This window comes from Mchenga conophoros, linkage group LG7 (genome assembly GCF_057382185.1).
Source record: "Mchenga conophoros isolate Kocher_MC1m ecotype Shallow Benthic linkage group LG7, M_conophoros_male_GT1.1, whole genome shotgun sequence".
Classification (NCBI taxonomy): domain Eukaryota; kingdom Metazoa; phylum Chordata; class Actinopteri; order Cichliformes; family Cichlidae; genus Mchenga; species Mchenga conophoros.
The window spans coordinates 3,034,542-3,057,435 of record NC_140532.1 but is presented as its reverse complement, the minus strand read 5'-3'; the positions used below and the strand labels follow the sequence as shown (position 1 = coordinate 3,057,435).

Sequence of the window (22,894 nt, the reverse complement as noted above, 5' to 3'; positions counted from 1 at the left end):
AGCTTATGCTTCTTGAAACACTAACACTGTTTTTGTTGCACTGGCTGTTTGTGAGCAGAGATGGGCGTTACTGTAATCCGATTACTTTTTCAAGTAACGAGTAAAGTAAGGGATTACTATTGCAAAAACGGTAATTAGATTACCGTTACTTTCCCGTAGGAACGCTGCATTACTGCGTTACTAAAACCGTGATTTTTTTTTTGCGAGAATGTCTCATGACAGCAACGTAAGCGAGTGCGACGTTCGTGGCAACAGCTGTGTGCAGATCAACAATGGATCATATATGGAGTGCAGAGAGAGTGTGAGCGTGCAGCATTTAAAGCGTGGAAGTACTGACCTTACTTTGAGTTTGATTCCATAAAAAGTGACAAAAACATTAGTGTCCGCTGTGCGTGGGAAGAAAACTTCTTTTTACAGCGAAAAAAAACCCTAAACTTCCAACAAGCACCGAGTAGCTACGACGTAATGGGAAACTCACAGAGAAACTCGCGGATTCTTCCACTGACCGCGGCACACCTGCACCAGGGTAAACCTCCGCCTGCCCCACTCCTGCTTTACAGGTGAAAATAGAGCAACAGGACCGCTGAGACTTTGACTTTATTTATTTTCTGCTGTGTTTTACTTGCATCTATTTGAAAGACTGAGTGTAAACACAAAAATATTTTATTTTATGTGCTGGAATGTGCAGAAAATAGGTTTAAATATTAAACTAATTTCTTCCAGTCAGAGAATGTTGCATATAATTACATTTTTGCTTGATGCATAAAGTTAAAAGATTAAAACTAATAAAACAAGTTTTAAAAAGAGACTTTTCCATTTGATTACATTTTATATGATGGATTATGCAGAAAAAGTAGAATTGGGCTGAAAGATCTATCGCTTTATCACCTATTCAGGTTGTAAATCGTGTTTTTAAAAAGTAACTAATTACTTTTGAAAATAAGTAATCAGTAAAGTAACGGGATTACTTTTTGGGGAAGTAATCAGTAATTAGTTACTGAGTACTTTTTTCAAGTAACTTGACCAACACTGAGTACTGCTAAAATGTATTTTTTTACACTGTGATTTTACTGCAGTAGCACTGCTTTTAGTCCCCCTGCTGTCTGGATTGATAACAAACCTTCTGAGTACTGCCACTAAAACACTCCACCTTCATCACAGTCATACTTTCTATTATTAAATACAACAACCAAAACATGAGCACGGTAACGCAACGTCTATGAAAATAAAAAAAGGGTGAATACGCTTGAGAAGCATTGTCATGTCAGACACATGCTTTGTTTAATGAAAATATTTACCAAGAAAACTAAACTTGAGACACATTAGGGGATAATTCTTTATTTATGTACAGAATACAGTTAAAGACAAAGCAAGATTTCACATCGGTCGCCTTAATAGTTGACGGTCTTGGCCGGCTTCGTCTCATCCAGTTCTGCTTCCAGGTAACGGAAGCGACGGTGGCGACGCAAAATCTCAATAGCCTTTTGCTCTACACTGGAAGCAGTGATGCCGAGATCCTCCAGACCCGGGAGTCCCGGGTACTTCATGTCTGTTGTGTGAAACTAGAAAATGAGAGCACATTAAAGGATTTTCTTATCGATTATCCTGAAAAAGCACCTTGGTACAAGGCTGAGGGGGGAATTCACACCAGCCTTCAGGCAATGTCAGATACTTGGCAGTCTTACCCTATTCACTTTGTCTGGGGTTGTCCAGGGCTCAAAAGGATTCATTGCAAACAACTGGGCAGCCAGGCTGGAAAATGAGCAAACCATCATTTATAACACTAGCAAACAACTTTTGATAACTATACTTCAACATAGCATGAAGTGGTTGTTCTGTATCTTTATTGTCCTAAATTAATCTGGATGGCATTACTTTGACCTCCAGTAATATTGTGAGAAATCTTGGAACAATTTTTGGCCATATGGATTCAACATGCGCACGAAGCATTTATGTGGTACAGCTTTCCTTCATTTCCACAATCGTTATATTCACAATCATCAGGTCCTGTCATATGTTAAAGATGATAATATCCAAATATGTTCTCAGACTCTTATCTTACTTGTGGTTAGTTTTTAAAAGTTTAATAAAAAGAATTTCTTTTTGGTAACGCTCACAGTCGGGATCAGGTGAGCCTTAACCATCCCTCAGTTATACTGCTGGGCACTTCCTACGATCCACTGAACATTTCTCCTTCACAATCTATATGTTTAAATACCAAACCATATATATTGTATTTCTTCATTAGTAATTATTAAACTCGGTCCTCCATCGTGTGTCTTCTGTCCTTCCTTTTCTCTTTCACCTCACCCCAAACTGGTTGCAGCAGATGGCTGCCCCTCCCTCAGCCTGGTTCTGCTAGAAAGTTTGCTTTTGCCACTGTTGTCAAACACCATGGGTTTGTCTAATTGTTGTGTTTTCTCCCTGACATGGATAGTCTTTACCTCGCAGTGCAATCCCCCAGAGGTGACTGCTGTTGTGTTTGTTAAAAAAAAGAAAAGAAGAAAAAGTGAAACTACTTTGGATGCAGATGCGGCTCTCAGCAGGAGCTCTGCATGCGTGCGGATCAGTAATAAATCACACTTGTTGCATATTTTTTTAAAACAGTTTTAAGCTAACTCTGATCTTGCTTTGTGCTCCAAATAGTCTGGGTTATTACTAGATAATGAATAATAATGAATACTTTTCAGGATCCACTGTTTACGTGACTGAATCCTTGAAGTATTTACCCAAATAAGACGACTTCTTTTAGGAGAATATTGAACCCTGAACATAATATATGAGGTGCTTACTGAAAAAGTGGGCGAGGCAAAGGGTAGGGCACAAAAGGTCTGTGCGCCACGGCGTAAATGTACTCCACCAGGTCATGAAGGAGGTAACGATTGGGTCTAGACAAAAGAAAACAGGAGAGATAGAACGAGAGAAAAATGTTTATCATGCACACCCATGGTAACAAAGGCAGGACTCGAGCCATTGACAAACATGTTGCAACAGACTTATCGTACAAATGACTTGATTCAATTTGACAAGTTAAGCACAAAATTAACCTTAGTCATCTTTCTTCAGTATGCTTTTACAAGTACTGTTTCTAAATAAGTTATGAATCAGTTACACCAAGCTGTGGTATGCCAACTTGGCAGCTGAGGCGGAGGGCAGAGACTGGAAGATCAAGGCGTGTCTGGTGGAAGTGGGGTGCAGCGGCTTTGTTGCCAATACAACAGAAAAACTGCTTAGATTGGAGTCAGAGGACAGGCGCAACGGCAGGCTATAACAGAATTAGCTAACACTGCTGAGAGGACCAATCACTGGCTATGGCTGAAGAGGGCTGACATCACTTGGGCAGCTAAGACAGTCGGCTAACTGCGAGACACACGGTTACATCCTGTGAGGCTGTGGGAGTGTGTGGGTGGGGTGTTTGCCCGCTCTCCCCGCCTCCTCCTCTCTTGCCACTCCTACCCCCTCTCTCTCTCTCTCTCTCTCTCTCTCTCTCTCTCTCTCTCTCTCTCTCTCTCTCCTCTCTCCCCAGGACACAGCTGCTTTTGATTAGCCTCGTTTGCCACCTGACTCCAGTCAGCAATCTCCTATGAGGCTATTTAAACTGGGGATGAGCTGTGAGCAGGGTGTTTTTTCCGTCTGTGGCTCTACACGGTTTTGTGTTAGGTTTTGGACAGACAGCCGCCTTCTGACTAGTGAGTAGATGGGCTTGTGGGCCCTGAGAGTGTCTCCCCGTGGTGAGGAGTAGGGTAGGAAGTGCCTCCCTTTTTTGTTTAGTAGTCTTCTTGTCTTTTGTTGCTGCGAGTGTTTCCTTTGTTTCTTTGGCATTATTGGTAAAACGGCGTTGCCGGCTCTTTAAGTTAATGTTGTGATGATGGCCGAAACACCCGATGAATCCAAGGTCGACTACTGACAATGTGTCCCAAAATCGTAATATTATAATCTAGATCAGATCTCTAATCCCTAAACGTAACCAAGGAAGATAAAAAAGGAAAAATGGCAGAATAGCTTGTAATAAAGGGCAGAACACCTTCCTCATAGCAGCCATCCCTCATAACCTTCTCCATTTGAAGCAATGCATTACCAGGGATTGTAACATCTAATCCTTTCATTGAATTGATGTGGGTTTTTTTTTTTTTTTTTTTTTAACTGAATTTAACACCACCTAAAACGTATCACATTAAATTATACATCTCCATTATAAATCTGTTTTATTTTTTAGTCCAACATTTAGGAACTTTAAAACCCTCGTGTGTTCTTCTGCTGACGTACTGTTTCTGGCAATTTCACAGTACATTAAAAAACTAAAGAAGACATTGAAGAAAAAGGGTGGGTGTGGGTGTAGGTGTAGGGTTTTGAAGAAACACCCTACAGCTATGTTATGATTGTTGATGTTGTACAATTTGTCCACCAGAGGGCACTCTGGTGTTACAAACAAACGTTACAAACAACAACAATCTGATGCGAGCAATCAGGAAGTGTGTAAATGGGTATAATGGCAGCTATAAATTTGAACTTTTAAACATTTCAATATTTGTTGAACTTTCTGGCATAAATACATTACAACATGCTAACTTTGCTAACAAATTAGCCCACTTACCCAACAAGTGCATATGTCTTTCCATTAGCATCAGGGTCTCTGATAGCACTGATGATCGCCTTAGCCACATCCACCACCTGAAGGGGAAAGACGGTGCGTTTAGTTGATTTTGTTTACAGTTTTTGAAGCATTTAGTCAAAGAGTGGTGTGGTCATCCACAGTGTTTTGCAACCACATGGCCCAGTGATAAATTAGGTATGCAACAATGAATCAAACCAGTGGAGCCACTTAATCATAGCTGCAGTGGCAAGTGTGGCTCTCACAAAACAGCAGATGTGATGGAAACCATTAGCCACACTCCAACAAAATACAAACAATAACGTTCAATTTTTTTGTGTGTTATCTTAAAAGGGAAATAAACTGATAGATAAAGCAGTTAATAAAATCAAGCACTGCTTAGCTTTTAAATCTTACATGAACAGGCTGCTTCACCGTCTTTTTCCCGAGGGCAATAAGAGGAACGGCATTTCCAAACCAGCGCATATCTGAGGAAGGTTTACATCACACAGTTACACCAATTATCACTCATCTTCAAAGATGAGGAACAACAGCTCTGTGTGAAATTAAAGAAAGGAAACACTGTAGCTAACATGCAGGACAAAAGAAACCACAATTATAAAACTGTAATGAGCTTTTGCTGACATTTACACGACACAGAGGTACAGCCTTCTTACTTGCGTAATAGTTGAAGAATCTGTCCTCCCTCCCAAACATCTCAGAGGGCTTCATGATGATGGCATCGGGAAACTCTTCCCTTACTGCAGTCTCTCCCACAGCCTACAGTTAAAGAATGAGACACACAAAGATCTGTTAATAAACATTAATTCTGAACTGTAATATAAATGTACCAAAATTCGCTTAAAATTTCAACAAACCCATTCAAAACATAGTTTGACTTTGACAAAAAGAGGTCCAGTCTGTATAGAAGCTGTTCCTGACCTTGTTCCTCAGGTATTTGGATGGGCTGCGGATGTCAGCGTTGAGGTGCGACATGTGGACGAACTTTGTGATGCCGGCTTCTCTGGCTGCCCTGGCAATCTGCTGTGGGATGGTAACATACACATCCTCGAAGCGAAAGTTCCTTCACAGAAAGAGGTGGAAAAACCTTAAATAGCCAACCTCAAAGGGAACTTTAGCACAAACCAGCTTCATGTGAACACCAGAGCCTTTTTCCAGGCAAATATACCTCGTCTCCCACTCTCTGCCCACCAGATTGATGACAACATTTGAGTGCTCCATAGCCTGTTTAATGGAGTCTTTGTTCCTGGCATCCCACTCCTTTAACACAATAAACAAAGACCAGGTGACTGTCATATCCACTGATGTTCTGCATTCATGGCCGTATGCACTTTAAAGAGTTTCTTCAAGAGAAATTTGCATCTATAAGCAGCTTACCAAAAAGAGGATTTGCCCAAGATCACCCATGGGCCTGAAGTGCATGAGGTCATACTGATCACAGCGATGAGGGATTATAATCTGAGACCCAATCCGACCTGAAAACACCACATGAAAACATTTTAACTTCCCCTAAACAGTGTGTACTCTGTAATCCAGCATTGCAGTATGTATACGTACTAGCTAATGAGCAAATGCACATTAATATCAGCATTTTCCCCACTTTTTCTCAACTCACCCAGCCTATTGACGACGTATCGTCCCAGGAAACCTGTGGCACCAAACACCGTGGCAGCTATTCCGCTAAAAGAGGAGCGTCCTCCTTTCCCTTTAGGGATGAGCGCATGATGCAGCTTCCTCTGCTGGACTGTGGTGACAGATGCAGCTGACAACAAGGCAGGGTAGGAGTTGCCTGCTAGGGGGTGTAGAAAGGCAAGTAGCAGTTGGATTTAATCATAAGGTGAGATGCAATCAGTTACAGACTTAATTGGAAAAGACCATAAAGCTGAATGATTGGCACTTCAAAACTGTAGTAAAGCTTACAATTTAGCCTCATTCATCTGGCAACCGAAAGCCACAATAGAGTGTGCATGGTATTACATATTAGAGTAATGCATTTTACTAAAGTTAAGTTAGTTTAATTTAAACACCACAGAATTTAGCCCAAAGTCCTTTACAAGCACTGTTAAACGTTTCCATAGCAAATCCTGATCACCTTTAGTTTTTAGGCAACAAGGGGCATTGAGAGAAATGTATATGTTATAATTATAATGTTGTTATAATAATGACTTCATTGAATTGGAGGCAAATTGTGAAATTAAAAGACCTGTAAATTACTGTGAAGCTAACTCATAGACGTCTTTAAAAGTAAATAACATTTTGAAACATTTATTAAAAACGTCACAGGCAGCCAAAGCAGGGGAGCTAAAACAGAAGTGACGTGCTGTCTTCTCTTTGTGCCGGTTAAGAGCCGAGCAGCTGCATTTTGAACCAATGTCAAACCAGAGAGTGGAAATGGGAAATCCTATATACGGGGAGGCTGCAGATGACAGAAGCGACAACATTGTCCTTGATTTCACACTGGTTCTCAGTTTGTAAATGCATGAAACTAAAAATGTCAGCTAATGTGAACTACAGGGCAGACTTGGGACTAAAGCTAGTTCAGTGTTTCCAGAATTATATAATTATATCATCCCACTTCGGCAGTTAGTCTAAAGACAGCATCCATTCTGTTAAGCAACAAAAATGTTGTTTTATTTTGCAGTAAAACAAAAAGAGAAACAGGAGATGCTAGCAGTCTGCGAAACATACGCTACAGCTGCACAGAGGAACCAGCTCGACCCAACATCATACTTCACGTCTTTGATATATTAATCCACAATGGGACGCAGTCGCCCAGATTCAGCAGTAGCTCATGGTAAAATACTTAATTTTACTGTTCTTGTTTCCTACTAGCTACCTTGAGCTCTTGCTAGCGGGTGATTGGCCGAGCCCGTTAGCAAGGTCACCCGAGCCGAGTGTCCCGTCTCCGTGTGATCTTGTTATGGAATCGCACAAATGTAGGGATTGGCTATATGAATCTGTAAAGCATACATCTACACATGCTCTGGCGACAATTGTAACGGTACTCACTTGAAATCTTTGAAAGGACACTCGCAGGACGGCTAACCAGCACTACGGTCGCCATCTTCCCAACTACGGCAAACCCTGTCGGCCAAAATACGAGCGCTACCGCACGAAGAAGGCGTAAAAACCATAATATACTGTATAAATATATATATTTACAGTATATTGTATAAAGAACCTTTGTTTTCTGGGCAGTTTGTCTTAATTTTAGCTTTTCCAGGCTTGGACTTGATATAACTTTATTTGTGTCTTTTTTATTATTTTGGTGCCAATAAAAACTAAGCACTAAAATAAATAACCACAAATTTATTCACACTTTCAGCTTTTTATTAGCATAAACTGATAAAACACTACTTATATAATTATACATTTCGATTAATGGTATTGTCTCGTTTCTGTTTTATTACTTAATTGTATATTCAAATATTTATTTGCTGTTTCGTCGTGGCCTCATGTCTGCCAACTTGATGGTTATTATACCCGTTAAGACGTTAATTTGCTGAGTATTACATCATGAAAATACGAATTACACCAATAACACATTAACTTAAAAGATTAATTAATGTACTAGTAGTGTAGTCCAAACTGTATGACGCTCACAAAGTGATGAACATGCCTCGTTTTTATCTCTGGTTGAATAAAAAGGATTTATCAAACACATGGTTTCTGAAACAGCTTTTTTCTCGTCTTTTATTCCGTCATAAAAATGATTTATCAGGACTTTTATTTCAGCTACAATCCTTTATTTCAGCATTCAGCCTTCTTAGCGAACACAAAGCGAGGGCACGGGCTTATCTGCAATTTATGTCAGATCTTTTATGGCGACTAAAAAACCCCAAAACAAAACAAACAAACAAACAAAAAACTAATAAAATGCAAGTTTTTTTTTTCAATTTCTTCTGTAACATTATATAAGATATATGATCTTATAAAATAAAAAGGATCCTGGCAGGTTAAATCAAATTCGGGTAAGAATTTAGCAATTTCAGGTGTACACACAATATTAAAGTGCAAGATTTCTAATACTGCAAGGCACAAACTATCAATAATAGGATTGTCTTTTTGTATCTAATATAAAAAATGTTGGTAATAACACAGACATACAAAATTTCTTCATACAGTAACAAGACAACAAGTAAAACCTTGTCTAAGTCCCCCACAAGTATCTGAAATATTTTCTCATAATATGGTCTGTGGTTGACATGTATAAGAAGTTACAGCTGAAACATACATTTATATATATATATATACAGTAAATTCTGTTACAAATCTTTAATGTTTGTTGAATTAAACTGTTAAACAAATATGAAACAAAGGGTCAAATATATTCCACAATAAACAGCGATAAAGTAATTAATAATCAGTATGTCATTGACTTCATACTATAATTAAAATGTACATGAGAAATATTTCTTGAATATCACAACTGAAAAAAGAAAACATTTGGCTCAGCCTTTATTGCACCACACAGTTCTTCAGATCTTTTTTTCTACAATGTTCTTTTCTTTTTACATCAGCTCATCTTTTCAATGCACAGCAAAGATTTTTGGGGTTCATAAACAGTAAGAGAGTTTATGCTGTATCATCTGTACATTGTTGTGTGGCAGACAGTTTGTGACACATTTAGACAAACTAACAACTGCATCTCAACTTCATTCAAAAATGCAACTGGTTGATTGACTTCACTGTCATAAAAACTCAAAGATTCACCAAACAAATGATAATACACTACGACTGAATAGTTTAAACAATAAAAACGATGTCTGTCTTTGCTGTTGATTGTTGTTTCTACTCCATACATCAGTGTTTTCTACACGGCACGTGGAAACGGAGACGTTTTCTGTGTGTGAGTGTAAATCACACATTTCTGTTACTATCAGTGGTAACGTTTCACTGACTTTGTGAATGTGCAGGGTTTTCAAAATCAGCTTTCTCAATCGTGTTATTTGAATGTTCTCTGTTCCCATTTGTCATGATTGTAGCATGTTTATCTCCGTTTGTTAGACAGCAGGTGACAAATCCTGAGATGGCTCCTGAATATCTTTCCTCTCTGTGTCATCTTCCTCTTGAGGTTTGATGATGATGTGTATGGGCCTTTCTCCGCTGCATTCCTGTTGCTTGGTATCTGTGGACAGCTTGCCTTCACGTTCACACACCTCCTCTTCTGCCGAGGCCCCAATGGGACGCAGACGCTCTGCGGGAGCCATCTTTGTTCCGGTTTCTGAACTGTCTCTCTTCAGCTTGTCGCTGCTGTTGCTTTCCGAGCTGACCTTCTCTGCTGCGCCGTAGAAACAAAGCACATTAGATGTCAGCTCGCAGCAATTACAAAAGAATTTAAAAAGTGACATGGATATCAAGTAAAGTAATTTCGATGTGGTAAATATCATATTCTCACCAGGATAGCTGTTAGCTTGTTTGTCTGTGCTGGTCGAACTGTCTGATGTCTTCTTGGCTGCAGGCTTGGTTCTGCTCCGGACTTTGTTGAAATTTCCTTGTAGGATCCACTCATGCTGTAACCCCTCATCAGGAGTCATGCGCTTACTTGGATCCCAGCTGAAAAGCGCAGACAGTTTGAATTTAGATGAATTCATTTATGTGTACAAGTAATAGTCATGATCTACCAGCTCAAGTCAGAGGAAGCAAAATGTAATTGTGGTCGATTAAGAAAGACAAAGAAAAGAATCATAATGTGACCTATGAACAAATAAGCAGAAGTGTACCTGAGGCAGCGTTTGATGAAGTCTAAGAAGACAGCATCATTCGTTTTCAGCACAGCTGAAAGCTCTTTGGAACTCGGTCTCCGTTTCTTCCCCTTGCTGTTAGTGATATTTCTTGGGTTTCCTTTAGAGTCTGCACAGATAATACCACACAGATTTACCAGAGTTATCACTATCTCTGAAGAGTTCTAAAAACACATACTTTACATAAAATAAAACATATAAATGATTATAAATTATTAGAATCTCACCAAAGAACAACCTCCTTCTCGATGCTGACTGAACAAAATCATTTGGAGGCATTCCAAGGACCTATCAGGTCAAATATCACAATAAGAAGGAAGCAATTACACTTGCAAAGCATGAACAGTAATCTCTGTATACAGAACAGGTTATTTCCTTGTCATACCTCCATTATGCAAGCTATCTGCTCCACTTCACTCTCTCCAGGGAAGAGAGGATAGCCTGTGTAAAGCTCAGCTAGGATGCAGCCCAGGCTCCACATATCAATGGCCATGCTGTAAGGGTGACCCAGGATGACCTCTGGAGAGCGGTAGAAGCGACTCTGGATATATGTGTACACTAAAAGAGGGGAATGAGTAGGGAAACAAGAACATTTCTGTCACCTCCCTAGCGTGATATTACTTAATTGTACATGTGCATCAAACCACTTCTGCCTTCTTACCTCTTTGTTGTTCATAGCAGCTTGAGCCAAAGTCGACCACCTTGATGTTGCCTGGCCCTCTTTGAGAGAGAAGGATGTTCTCCTGTTGAAAAGAAGAAGCAAACTGTCAAAAAACTCGCCAATTTCTATAGTACCAGTGCAATACTCTGATGCACCACAAGGTGGAGCACAATCTGCAAAATTGTTCTGAGTAATCCTTGCAAAGCAATCATCAACAGCAGTACAGTTTTGATTGCTTCACTACGTTTCAATCAGTCGAATATTATTTTTTTATCTTATGATGCAGGTCAGTACCGGTTTGAGGTCGCAGTGGATTATCTTCTCCCTGTGCAGCATCTGCAGGCACCTCAGAAGTGCATGAGCGAAACGCCGGATAAGGGCGAGGCTGAAGCCCTGGAAGTTGTTTTTTTTTATGAGCTCGTACAAGTTCACCCTAGATGAAGGAAGAACGTGTGACACATAAAGAAGCTTCGTTTAGCTGAACGTTTTTATGAAAATACTTTGTCCATGTCCAAGTGTACTCAATGTGGATTCACTTATAAAAAGATGCTCCTCAAATAAACCCCCCGAAAAAGAAGGCTGCTCATTTTGATGTCACTTGACACCTACAATAAAACATGCACTGAGTCTTGAGCGCTTACTTGGAAATAATCTGCGATTGTGCCTCCATTCATAGGAAGACCGATACAAAAACTTTATCCCCCTGCTATTTCTGAGCATGAATTTCTTTAGACTGTGTAACCAGATCCTTCACACATGAAGCAAGAAGGGGTAAGAGATAGGGCCCCAATCAAGGCCTTAACTAAAGGATTTGGTGACAGTAATGTTAGACAAGGTAGCAGCTCGAGACGTCCCGTAAAGGTCATTGAGCCACAGTGACACACAAAGTTCTCTCTCCTCAAATAGATATCAGTAGTGACCCATACTAAAACATGGTTGGCTGGAGGTACACAGGTAGTCAATTTACTCCTAATTGATTGCAGTTACTTAGAAGTAAAGACCAGAGACATGCGAGAACTGCCTTTGATAAGCTACACTGTCTTCACACCGTGCTATTGTACCTGGGAAGGGTGACTGACGGCGGATCCCCTCGATTAAACGCTTCATTATTTAGTGTGTTTACATTCCTTATTTCTGAATGTAGGTAACATACTAACCCCAGAAGCTCAAAGGAGATGCAAAGGTGATTTCGGAAGTAGAAGTACTCCTTCATGTGGATGACATTGTGGAGGTTGTCTTTGTCTTTCCTCTTTATCACATCCAAGATCTTCAGCTCCACAAGAGCCTGGTGATGAAACCTACAGACAAATTTACAGCTGACACTTAAATTCACACCAAGAGTGATTTGATTCATTACTCATTTCTATATTTTAATAATACAAGTGCAGAATAAAGATATTCTTTTCTATAAAGGGAGAAGAGTCATTAAATAAATGAGGATCTGTATTTGTACAAGCTTTATTTCTCTGATTGAGATGCTTTTCAGCACAAAAGCCTCCTGATATCTCTGGATATTTCTTTATATCCACTGCAGAGAAATCAGATCTAAGATAGCCATCTGACACAGCTTAAAGTTCTTCTGTGCCAGGTTGCACCTATTTTGTTTTCTGCATTATTGAAGTAGCGGTAGGACCCAGTGGCTCCTGCATCTAACCTACAGGACTCTGGCACCGCAGCCACTGTGATCCTCAGTTAAGAAGGACAGGTAAGATAATACCATTGGGGTGCCGACTTCTACCATGCTAAGTCAGGTCTCAGCTATTTGGCAGTGTCCTGAAGTGTAAAGTGATCAGGTTGCAGACATGTGGGGGAAAAAAAACTCACAACGGGGCATGAGATCTCAAATGACTGACAAAAGTTAACTTCTTCAATGTCACAAATAACTTATTCCATAGAGCAGTGATTCCCACCCAGAGGTAGCCCAGCGACCACGGGCCAGTTGTACCTGGACAGGCAATGTGACAAAACCCGAACACAATTTAATTTAGAATTGAGTAGACGTAGACAGGCTTTAGCAGGAAAGATAACAACTACTTGAAAGTAAGTAGTAGAAATTTGAAGTAATAAAAGTATATTAAAAGCTAAAACTGGCAAGCAATTGAGGCAGGTAGATAAGCAGTTAAAATTATTAGGCGGTCTGTCATAGGGAGTCAGTGAACAAAAACTACATTGCCAAAAGTATTCAGTCATCCATCCATATTATTTCATTCAGGTGTTCCAATCACTTTCGTGGCCACAGGTATAAAATGAAGCACCGAGGCACACAGACTGCTTCAGGAGCTCAGTGAATTCCAGCGTGGATTGCATCGATGCAACAAGTCCAGTCGTGAAATTTCCACAACTATTCCACAATTGACTGAGTGGTATTATAACAAGGTGGGAGTGATTGGGAACGTCAGCAACCCACATAAAATTGCAGACCTTCAGATCAGCTCAAGAACAGTGTGTAGAGAGCTTCATGGAAATTGTTTCCATGGCCAAGCAACTGCATCCAAGCCTCACATCACCAGGTCTAATGCAAAGCTTGGATGCAGTGGTGTAAAACACGCCGCCACTGGATGCTAGCCGTGGAGAGGTTTACTCTGGAGTGACAAATCACACTTGTCCGTCCGATGGACAAGACTGGTTTAGACGGAACGTATTTTTCTGCCTGGTTTGTGCCGAGCATAAAGTCTGGTGGAGGGGGGATTGTGCTGTGTGGTTGTTTTTCAGGAGTTTAGGCCATTAGTTCCTGTGAAAGAAACTCTTAATGCTTCAGCATACCAAGATACTTCGGGCAATTTCATGCTCCCAACTTTGGGAGAACAGTTGGGGATGGCCCTTCGTCTTCCAACATGACTGTGCACCAGTGTACAAAGCAAGGTCCTAAGAACATGGGTGAGTGAGTAGCCCTATGGATTAAGAATGGGATTTCACTCAAGTTCATATGCATGTTAAGGCAGATGAGCAAATACTTTTGGCAGTTAGTGTAGCTGAATAAGAATAGCTGATACCAGAGTAGGTACTAAAAGTAGTGCACTGGTGGGTGAAATATTAAGCTAATAGTTGAGACTAAATAATTCAGATATAGACCAAATTTAGTTTGAAATGAGTTCAGTGGGGGTTTAATGTCCATCTGACAGCGGTGTGAGGGCAAGTCCAAGGATAAAGGTCGGGAGCTGTAAAGCTTTACTTCACTTGCAATTTTAAAACAAGAAGTATATGAAGATAGGAAGTGTTTCTTTTTTTTTCTTTTTTTTAAATACAAATTTCAGGATCTTTTTTGATTCTTTAGTGAATCGATCACAAACAAAAAGAAAAAAATAAATCATATTACATTTTCCTGTCATTTCTCATACCTTTTCTTATTGCGGATTATCTTTATGGCTACAAGTTCATTGTTCTTGTGATCCAGGCATTTTAGGACCTGCCCGAAGGAGCCTTTCCCGATCACTTCCAGCACTTCGAACCTGTAGGCAATGTGGTCATGCAACACCTGAAAGAGCAAGAGAGAGGAGAAGTGAGGATGTGAGACTACTGTGCACTTTGTCCTTGCACTAAAACAAATCTTTATATCACAGTAAAAGTAAATGATGTAAAGTAATATCATGATTTACTAACGTAACATTATATTAACTTGGTGATATTAGTCTTAGAATACAGGCAGCATTCTCTTCTTTGTACACATCAGCCACAGTGGCTTTCCTGTAACTGTCAGTCAGCGCTGTAACAGTGAGATGAGCCTCAACAGACATATGAGAGTCTAAACAACGGTCAGTCACTCAGCCTTTAACAGCTCATTCATTGCATATTGTCTATTGACACACAACTGTCCATCACGTGTCTGATTTATACATGGTCAGATTGAACGGTGGAGTGGTGCCCGCAGCTGCTGGAGGTCGTTTGGTCACATACTGTTTTCATTGGCCAGCTTGTTGGTGCATAAATGAATGGCACAAATGTCTTTTACATAACGACTACTACTGTTGCATACTACATGTGGGTTCTCTATCATATCGAGACTATCTCTCCACTTGTACGGAGTGGAGAGATAGTCTCTCACTCAGAGAACCACGGTTACAATGTAACCGCACGATATGTGGATGTGCTTGTGAATGGAGTCACTTAAACTCTTGACAAACTGACCCAACCTGATGGTGACCTCATCATAATTAATATTTCTTTCCTTTTCTATTTCAAAGAAACTTCTAGAAACTACACTCGGGTGTTGACTGCACCTTTTGTTAGATGCTACCATATGATTTCTTCATTAGGCCTGTTTATTTAATCTAACTGTCAGTCTTTGCTGTGTTAGGTCAAAAATATAAGTTCCTGCAGGCTGTAAAACCTCGGCATCAACACAGATGAAGCCTGATGGTTATAATCCAGTAAAACTCTAATGCTTGCTCTGAAACATTACCCTGATGTAGCTTCCGTGTTCATCATCGTATCCTGAGTTCTGTGGAGCTCCTTGGGAACCCTCGATTTTCTGGGAACCCAAACCAAGGAACCAGATCTCAGAATAATCCATGATTTCTTCCTTTTCAAACTCTGTCAGCCGATCCTGGAAGTTCTTCAATGCTTCTGCAACAGGAAGCATGAGGAGGAAGACAGGATGAGTCAGTATCACGTTGATCTGCCAAATGCAGAGGATTCTGAAATATCGCCTTCCAATGCCAGCATGCTATTTTCATTCCATCAAGGCAATGAAAAATATTAGTTACGTGTTTTTGTTGGAACACCCACAATATATTCAAAATATGAAATAACGTTTCCTTTATGATTCACTTGTGTTGTATTCTGGTTGACACCAACATACCTACAGGTGACATGGGTAACCTTTGACCCTCGTATGCTTTCTCTTTCTCCAGCTTGTTGATGAAAATCCTGCTGTTGCGAGACACTGCCACTTTATCGACTGTTGTACCAAACCGTGTGGTGAACTGCTGAGCGGGCTTTGGCCTCTCATCCTGTTAAGTAACACATAAAAGAGTCTTTTAGCATTTTGGGAGATGAATAGTAATGAAGGATCCTCATTACGTTTTCACAGTGATTCTAAAACTACAGCGCCATTTCTCAGCTTTGAGTTAAATAAACTAGCTGACGGCACACTAGACAGCTTCTACTTCACCATGTTATGGATGCCTAGTCAATAACAGCCTTACCGATTGTGTCTGATAGTTGTTTGGACCCCCTTTGTTGGCAATTTGGGGCAAGATGCTGTCTGACTGCTGCTGCTGGTTTTTGGCATTGCTAACCATCACCTGGACCACTGGTGGCTCGAGCTGAGGCAGAGTCCCCACACTGGAATTGAACTTCTGTGATTCAGATAAATTGTTATAGAAGTGTATTTGGTAAGTGCATTCAAGACAAAAAGGTGAAACATAAATGGAATAAGAGTTAGAAAAGAAAAGCAAAGTTTTATCAGATCAGTTTACCAAACTCGTAAAGCTTGATTTTTGAAGAAAGTGAAAAATAAAATAAAACATAATAACAAAATTATTATAAAATAGGCAATTTAGGTCAACAAACAAGCTAGCTCTGGGACCTCTAAAATGATATTTCTCTACACATTCTACATTTTCATATGACAGAATGAAACACGCAGGCATCTAAACAGACAGCTGTAAGAAGACGACAAATTAATTGGATGAAAATATGGCTGCAAGTGTGATATCCAAATATTCATTTTAAATGCTTGTTGCAGCGCCTTTCATTTTTTTTCATGAGAATGTGCAAACTGCACCTCATCTGTTTTGCTTCATCGTCCCTTCATGCATTTTGTCGGTGGAGGCTTGGGTGACCGGGACCTCCAGCTGATAGCGTCTGGAATTACCGGTCAGGGTGAAAGAAAAATGGGGGACAAAGACCCATGAGTCTGCGCTCTGACAGACTCTGTCAGTGGTGGCTTTGTAGGAGGGTGAGGTGCACTGACCTGCTTTTCTTAGGCTGCCACCCTGATTGCTTCGAGAGCATGATTACATGTGTCACTGCCTTGCAAGGCTCAATCCTGGCAGTGATGGTGCAAAATTAGACATCTGTGCTTTGCCAAGTCCTCTTGAGAACATCCTGCAGAACCGTCTGTGACAACAGGGTTTTTTTTCTCACGTTTTTATGTATTGAACTCAGATGTCACGGAAAACAGAGATTCCCTACATCCATAGTGATACTGCATCCCCTTTAGCAATGGATGGATGAAAATTAAACTCTTACATATTAATTATTGATAACATTCCATAAAAAAGCACTTTCATAAATTCTGATATTTCATCTCACGTGTTAAGAGCTGCTGCAAGATCTGCCAACTTGGTTATGACGCATAGAGATAAGCTAAATATAGTCACAAGCACCTGCCACAACAGGCAAAGGAAGCAAACACAGTTACATGCCTGAACGTAACTGGGGGGCCATGTTGTTTAAATAACGCACACACACACACATATATATATATATTTAAAAGAGATGAAAGTAGTGGCTGTAGTTTATCTTTTTCTTTGTTTGTCTTGTAGAAATTGTTAGAGTAGGTCAGACACAGCACATTAGTTTGAATGCAAAAAGAAAAGGTTGGCATCAGTGGAGGATAGACTTGGCTAAAGAACATGTTCTGGTCAGCTGTTAAGCATCATTCGGTGGGAAAGCACTGACCTGTGAGCAGGGCCGATTTGTTCCAATACGGTTGCCTTCTGCTGGGAGCCTGTGAGGGTGAGGAAAGGCCTCTGGCCGTGATGTCTGTGGGAGGAATGAGAATGATTCATAAAATGCCCTACACAAAAAGTGAGAAATAGCTGCCTTTTATTCCCAACAAGCTGGAAATAAAATAGATACAATGGGTAACCACATTTTTCTCCTGCAGTGACTTATTTTTACAGCGTGATGCAATTGGACAACGTGTCCAAGTCAAATAAAGGAATCCCTTTACACCAAAAAAGACAGATTAAAGCAGGCATGTAAGATAATAATTAAGTGTCTACTTGTGCTGGATTCCCCAGTCTCTTCAGAAACACACAGCCTCTAGGCAGCTGAGCGGGGCTGAAACCAGACGAGCTAAAATAATGCACTGTGATCCTAAAATAGATCACATCTGCAAAAACCCAGCAACACCAAGCCTCTCACTTTAAATTTCCCTTTGTGCATAGTTTGTGTAAGCATGTGCTCATGTGCACATCCATGTGCTCTGCAGTAGGTGTGCACGTGCTTCCGAGCCAGTCCTCACAGGAGAATCATTGGACTGAATGCATTACAGGGAAGCAATAAACGCTGTTCTAAAAAAGTACCACACACGTTTGGGATGATTCTGTGTGCGTCGCTTCATCACCAAGCCAGCTTACACGTGCCTTATTAATCAGCGGTTGAGCTCACAACTGTGTCGAATGACACCATATGGGTGAAATAAAGCTTAGCTTCATACGGGGATATGTGTTAAACTCACAGGCCAGGTTGGGTTGTTGTCTGCAGGTGCTAGATGGAAAACAGCTTCCAGATCACAATCTTAATCTGTATCATTGACTCAGAAGCAAATGCAACATCAAGTCAGCGTCACCACAGAACTGTCTACAGAGTGAAGAAGGTGAATTAACCCAACTAGCTGATTCGACTTTTTGTTAAAGCTTAACTGGATACAGGCGCTCTCTGGGTTCTCCCTTTACATTAAAGTCAATACAGTTCTTCAGGTTAACACTGACAAGGAGTAGGGTACAATAATGTGGTCATGTTACAATGTTGTGAGTGAGTGACAGCTGGAGCCATGTAGGTCACTGTGACAGGTTGACTTCTTAAACATCACCTGTACAGGTGTGCTGTAAGCCTGGCTAATGAGTACTGAGCCACTGGAAACCCAGTGACATCACAATAAGGCAAATGTGACCTGTGACCTTTTATTCCACTGTTATAGATGCATATACATCAGCTGACACTGAATAAGTAAATGAGCACATTTTGTTTTCACTTTTTTTTCTTAAAAACAATAAATTGAATTCTGTTTTTGGAACACAGTGGATGAACTGTAACACTGTAAGACTTGGACAAACTTTTATTGTACATGCAATAAACGTGTGCTCCCTTTGCCCATGTAAATCCATAATCCATTAACACGAAGGTCGGAGGGACCATATACAAAAAGGATATTTGCTCTCATCCCAAATAAACAATGGACCTACAATCAAGACAGCAAAAGCCATGCCTTTATTGATGTGGTTAAGTCTTAGCTGGATGTAGGATCATCTCAACAGGTGTATGAGAGCAGGTTGACCTTAAAACCGTCCACCATTAGGGTCAACTGGTTAAAGGGTTAAAGCAAAGCAATAAAACCAGGAGCCATTGAGGTAAACACCAACAAACTAAAACCTGCTGCTCATGAACACTGTCATCTGTCAGACATGTCTAATCATGCTCTCCATTTATTTTGTATTGCACATCGCATGCTGAATGTGAGCACAAGGAAGAGGATGGATGTAAAGTGGTGGTAAATAGTCATCAAACCATGTGATCACAAATAGTGCTAGTCCTTAGTTTTAGACATAATTTGTAAAAAGGAATTTTGCATTTTTTCACTCATGCAGGAAAAAAAAGGCTACAATTCTTTAAAGTGCCAAAAACAGCAAAGGTTAAATTTATGTCAGTTCCCATGTAAGGTGTGAAAAATATACCAGAACACATATAGACTTACAGAATCTGTCAGCACAACAAACACTGAAGTAAGTAGGCTAAACAACGACTGAAATAGAAATGGATCAGATTTTTCATCATAACTTGGCATGCACTCAGGGGAAAGGGAGTGGACTGCGAAATAAGCACTCAAGTAGGATAGCTTATGAAAGAGAAATGGAAATCATTTCAAAGTTACGTTTAATATTCTTGGAATGAGTTTTTAAAAAAGTGAATACAATAAAAATGGTAGATTTTTACTATAGTTTCATTATAAAAGTTTACCTGTTAGAGGTCTGTCCTACAATTATCAGGGATGTTAGCCCTGTGTCAGAGCAAAAGTCATCTAAAAATGAAGATAACACATGCTCTGGCACTGGTGCCAGTGGAGATAAAGCAGTGATAATATTAATATTCACAGAACATATTCATATTGTCTGTATCATAACAATATAACACAGACAACATTATGATCCCATAAAATAATCCCAGGAAACTTTTATGAGTATCGTCAATTTGTTTTTGTAATTTTCCAATGAACTGCCTGTAAACTGGAATATTGATCCCTATTCGATTAAAAAGAACTTCCTGCTTTGCTACCAGACAGTCAGTCTAGTATCCAGCGAACAAACAACTCCTCACCTTGTTATTTATTTCTGGCAGCATGCTGTGTTATCAGCCTTGACAATCCAAAAACAAAGGAGAAATTACGAAATCCAAGTCATTGTATCCAACTCTGTCCGTCCAACCTCAAAAACAAGGCGCACTTTCCAAAAGTCCAACTTCGTGATAAACACTGAATCAACACTGATGAGGAAAATCCCGATGACTGATCAGATTCCCGCAACCCAAAGCTGCCGTACTCCCGGTTTTACGCGCACACGGTAAATGCACTGTCGTCAGAGAGGAGATTAGCCCGCGAGACAAGCTGTTGTGCCGTGACGCGTTCTGCTAAGACACCGGAGGAGCCACCTGTTCAGGTTTCTGCCGCTGACAGCTGGGGCTGTCCCGATATAGATTTGTTGGTTTTTTTATCCGTTTGCTGTCGTCCACCTACACCATGCGGTGTGACTGATGCGCTCTCCAACACCGACGCTGTGCAGCGAGGGCTACACTAACGCACGCACGTACTGGCCACAATGCTTGAGCTCACTTCAGGTACTGTAAATGTTTTGTAGACTATTTTCAAAGTGAGGTCCAGAAACCTCTGCGCTGTCGAAAGCGCGCAAGTAACGCACGGTCTCACCGTCGTTCTTCAAGATGAGTCTTCATCTTTAAGTGACACGCACACGCGCGATGTGTTTTCCACAGTAGCTACATTCAGATAAATCCAGCAGGTTTACTGGATTAAAACTTTTCTTATTCCTTTTGTGTCTTTCTGCCAACATTAATTAAAATTAAGCAGTTCTGCTAAAATCTGCCATGTTTTACAGTCCTGTGCCATTTGTGTGTGCACTGCAGGGTCAAGTAGTTGATAAAAATGAACTAAAATCTCAGCTCCTTGAGCAAGATACTAAACCTCAAATTGCTCTCTGATTATCATAGTGTGAATGATAGATACGAAGCAATTAGGCTTGGGTGAATGAGTGGAGTTGTACCAAGCCCTTTTAGTGTTCAAGTAGAGCAGAAAAGTGCTATATAAGAAGTATTCTATAAAACAGAATGTCAAAACAGTGATTAATGCACTCAACGCATTTCAACACATTTGTTAGCCTTAGCACACTTTAAAAGAACTTCATAAAACTAGGGCTGCCACGATTAGTCGACTAGTCACGATTACGTCGACTATCAAAATCGTCGACGACTAATTTAGTAGTCCGAGACCGAGAAGGCCGGAAGTGTGAGGCTTAGGGATGGGTATCGTTTAGGTTTTATCCGATACCGGTGCCAAATCGGTACTTTTGAAACGGTGCCGGTGCTTAAACGGTGCTCAAACCGGTGCTTAAAGAATGGAGAACACAAAATTGGTCCAAAAACCTCTCATGTTCAGCTGTTTTTTGTAAAAAGATAACAATTTTAGCCTTTTCTGCAGCTATGGGGCATATATGGTATCACTCTTGGCTGGAAGCAGTGCTTAAACAATGGAAAAAACACAAACTTTGTCCAAAAACCTCTCATGTTTAACTGTTTTCCACTTTTTCTTTGGTCATTTTAGCCTTTTTTAGCCAGGGTGAAGGGAGCATCTGCCATCAAACAAGAAGACAGCCGCATGTAGCTATGATGGTGTTTGCTAGTTCACCTTACATGCATTAATGTAATAACGTGGTTAGCCTACTCAATGTAAATTACACTCGAACAACATGAAGCTACTCACGCAGAGAAGAACGGCTGCTGCTGCATCATCATCCTCATCATTTCTGCTACACTGGCAGGGCTAGGGGCCAGGACTCTCCTCTTCTGGTTCTCGGGGGATGTTGCTAACTCCGGGTCCGATAACAGTAGATGTGCTCGGTGTGAGGTCTCGCAGCAAGCTATCAAATACGGCGCATTTCTCGGCTTTAAAAAAAACCGCTATGCGTCGCCAGGTGTTTCATCGGATTTGAGGTGTTACCTCCTTTGACAGTATCACAGTATCAGCTTAAAGCACTTGTTGCTGCTGAGTTTGCATCTTTTGCTGTGAAGTACAGCCAGACTTTGACCGCTTCGCCTTGGACATTTTTAATCTGTAGCTCTGCTCTAAAAGAACCTACGTACCTGGCCCCGCCTACTATCCTTGGAAACGTAAAATGATTGGCTAGAATCTAAAGTGTATCACAGCTCAGGAAAAAAAAGCACCGAAATGTGCGCTGATTTTCGGTCTGGTTACTACCGTTTATGACAGAACTGGTGCCATCATGGCACCGGATACCGGTACCCATCCCTAGTGAGGCTTGTCAAATGGGACGGTCTAACCTTCAGATTTGCGTCACCGCTGTGTCGGTGGAGTTTAATAAACGAACTAAAATATAACAGGACACTGGCGTAAATTCTCGACCGTCTCACACTTCTGTTTAATCAGTTTTCTGTTTGACGTTTATTCAGCTGTGTGAAAATCCCACAGGAAACCACCTGATGGATTAATAAAGTTTTATTTAATCTAATAATCTAATAACTTTGATCTCAGCCAAACTGATTTACTCCGGAACAAATAAAACACCGAAAAAAGCCAAACAATTACATTTTTATGTTATCCGAGTGACTTATATATGATATTTAACCCTAGTAGCGAAAGACAGCGGGGGTCTGAAAACAATGAAGCCAGGAGTCCGCTGCTCT

The 22,894-nt window shown here is 40.5% G+C and overlaps 2 protein-coding genes across 5 annotated transcripts in view; both read right to left on the bottom strand.

Moving 5' to 3' along the window:
• Positions 1-1,322: 1,322 nt before the first annotated feature.
• ndufa9a (NADH:ubiquinone oxidoreductase subunit A9a) lies at positions 1,323-7,711 on the bottom strand. Of its 2 annotated transcripts, none has more exons than XM_085281523.1 (11): positions 7,622-7,711; positions 6,228-6,404; positions 5,990-6,087; positions 5,781-5,872; positions 5,534-5,675; positions 5,269-5,371; positions 5,009-5,079; positions 4,595-4,671; positions 2,793-2,888; positions 1,686-1,752; positions 1,323-1,562 (listed from the first exon to the last, which is right to left on the bottom strand). In XM_085281523.1, exons 1-11 carry the CDS (start codon positions 7,674-7,676, stop codon positions 1,392-1,394), a joined length of 1,149 nt encoding a protein of 382 aa, XP_085137649.1. In that variant the 5' UTR covers positions 7,677-7,711; the 3' UTR covers positions 1,323-1,391. The 2 variants fall into 2 exon arrangements, with proteins under 2 accessions (XP_085137649.1, XP_085137650.1); XM_085281524.1 differs by having other exon boundaries at positions 6,228-6,401; positions 7,622-7,696.
• A 567-nt stretch (positions 7,712-8,278) lies between these two features.
• The window catches only part of dyrk4 (dual-specificity tyrosine-(Y)-phosphorylation regulated kinase 4), a 31,336-nt gene continuing 16,720 nt past the window's right edge, over positions 8,279-22,894 (bottom strand). For 2 of the 3 annotated variants that reach the window (XM_085281520.1, XM_085281522.1), the window contains 13 exons: positions 17,642-17,725; positions 16,162-16,314; positions 15,816-15,966; positions 15,417-15,580; positions 14,356-14,492; positions 12,175-12,315; positions 11,312-11,450; positions 11,018-11,099; positions 10,742-10,914; positions 10,584-10,644; positions 10,336-10,465; positions 10,011-10,168; positions 8,279-9,893 (listed from right to left, as the gene is read on the bottom strand). In XM_085281520.1, coding sequence (XP_085137646.1) covers positions 9,616-9,893; positions 10,011-10,168; positions 10,336-10,465; positions 10,584-10,644; positions 10,742-10,914; positions 11,018-11,099; positions 11,312-11,450; positions 12,175-12,315; positions 14,356-14,492; positions 15,417-15,580; positions 15,816-15,966; positions 16,162-16,314; positions 17,642-17,725 — 1,851 coding nt within the window. In that variant the 3' untranslated portion in view covers positions 8,279-9,615. Of the gene's footprint in view, positions 9,894-10,010; positions 10,169-10,335; positions 10,466-10,583; positions 10,645-10,741; positions 10,915-11,017; positions 11,100-11,311; positions 11,451-12,174; positions 12,316-14,355; positions 14,493-15,416; positions 15,581-15,815; positions 15,967-16,161; positions 16,315-17,641; positions 17,726-20,281; positions 20,834-22,894 lie in introns of those variants that run through there. The other variant, XM_085281521.1, reaches the window with a different exon arrangement.

Excerpts from the sequence above, each read along its gene's own strand:
- ndufa9a (XM_085281523.1), bottom strand. The coding sequence starts at position 7,676 with ATGGCGACCGTAGTGCTGGTTAGCCGTCCTGCGAGTGTCCTTTCAAAG. Across the intron at positions 5,676-5,780 it reads GGCAGAGAGTGGGAGACGAG|GAACTTTCGCTTCGAGGATG; the intron begins GTATATTTGCCT and ends CTTTCTGTGAAG. Across the intron at positions 5,372-5,533 it reads CCAAATACCTGAGGAACAAG|GCTGTGGGAGAGACTGCAGT; the intron begins GTCAGGAACAGC and ends CTTTAACTGTAG.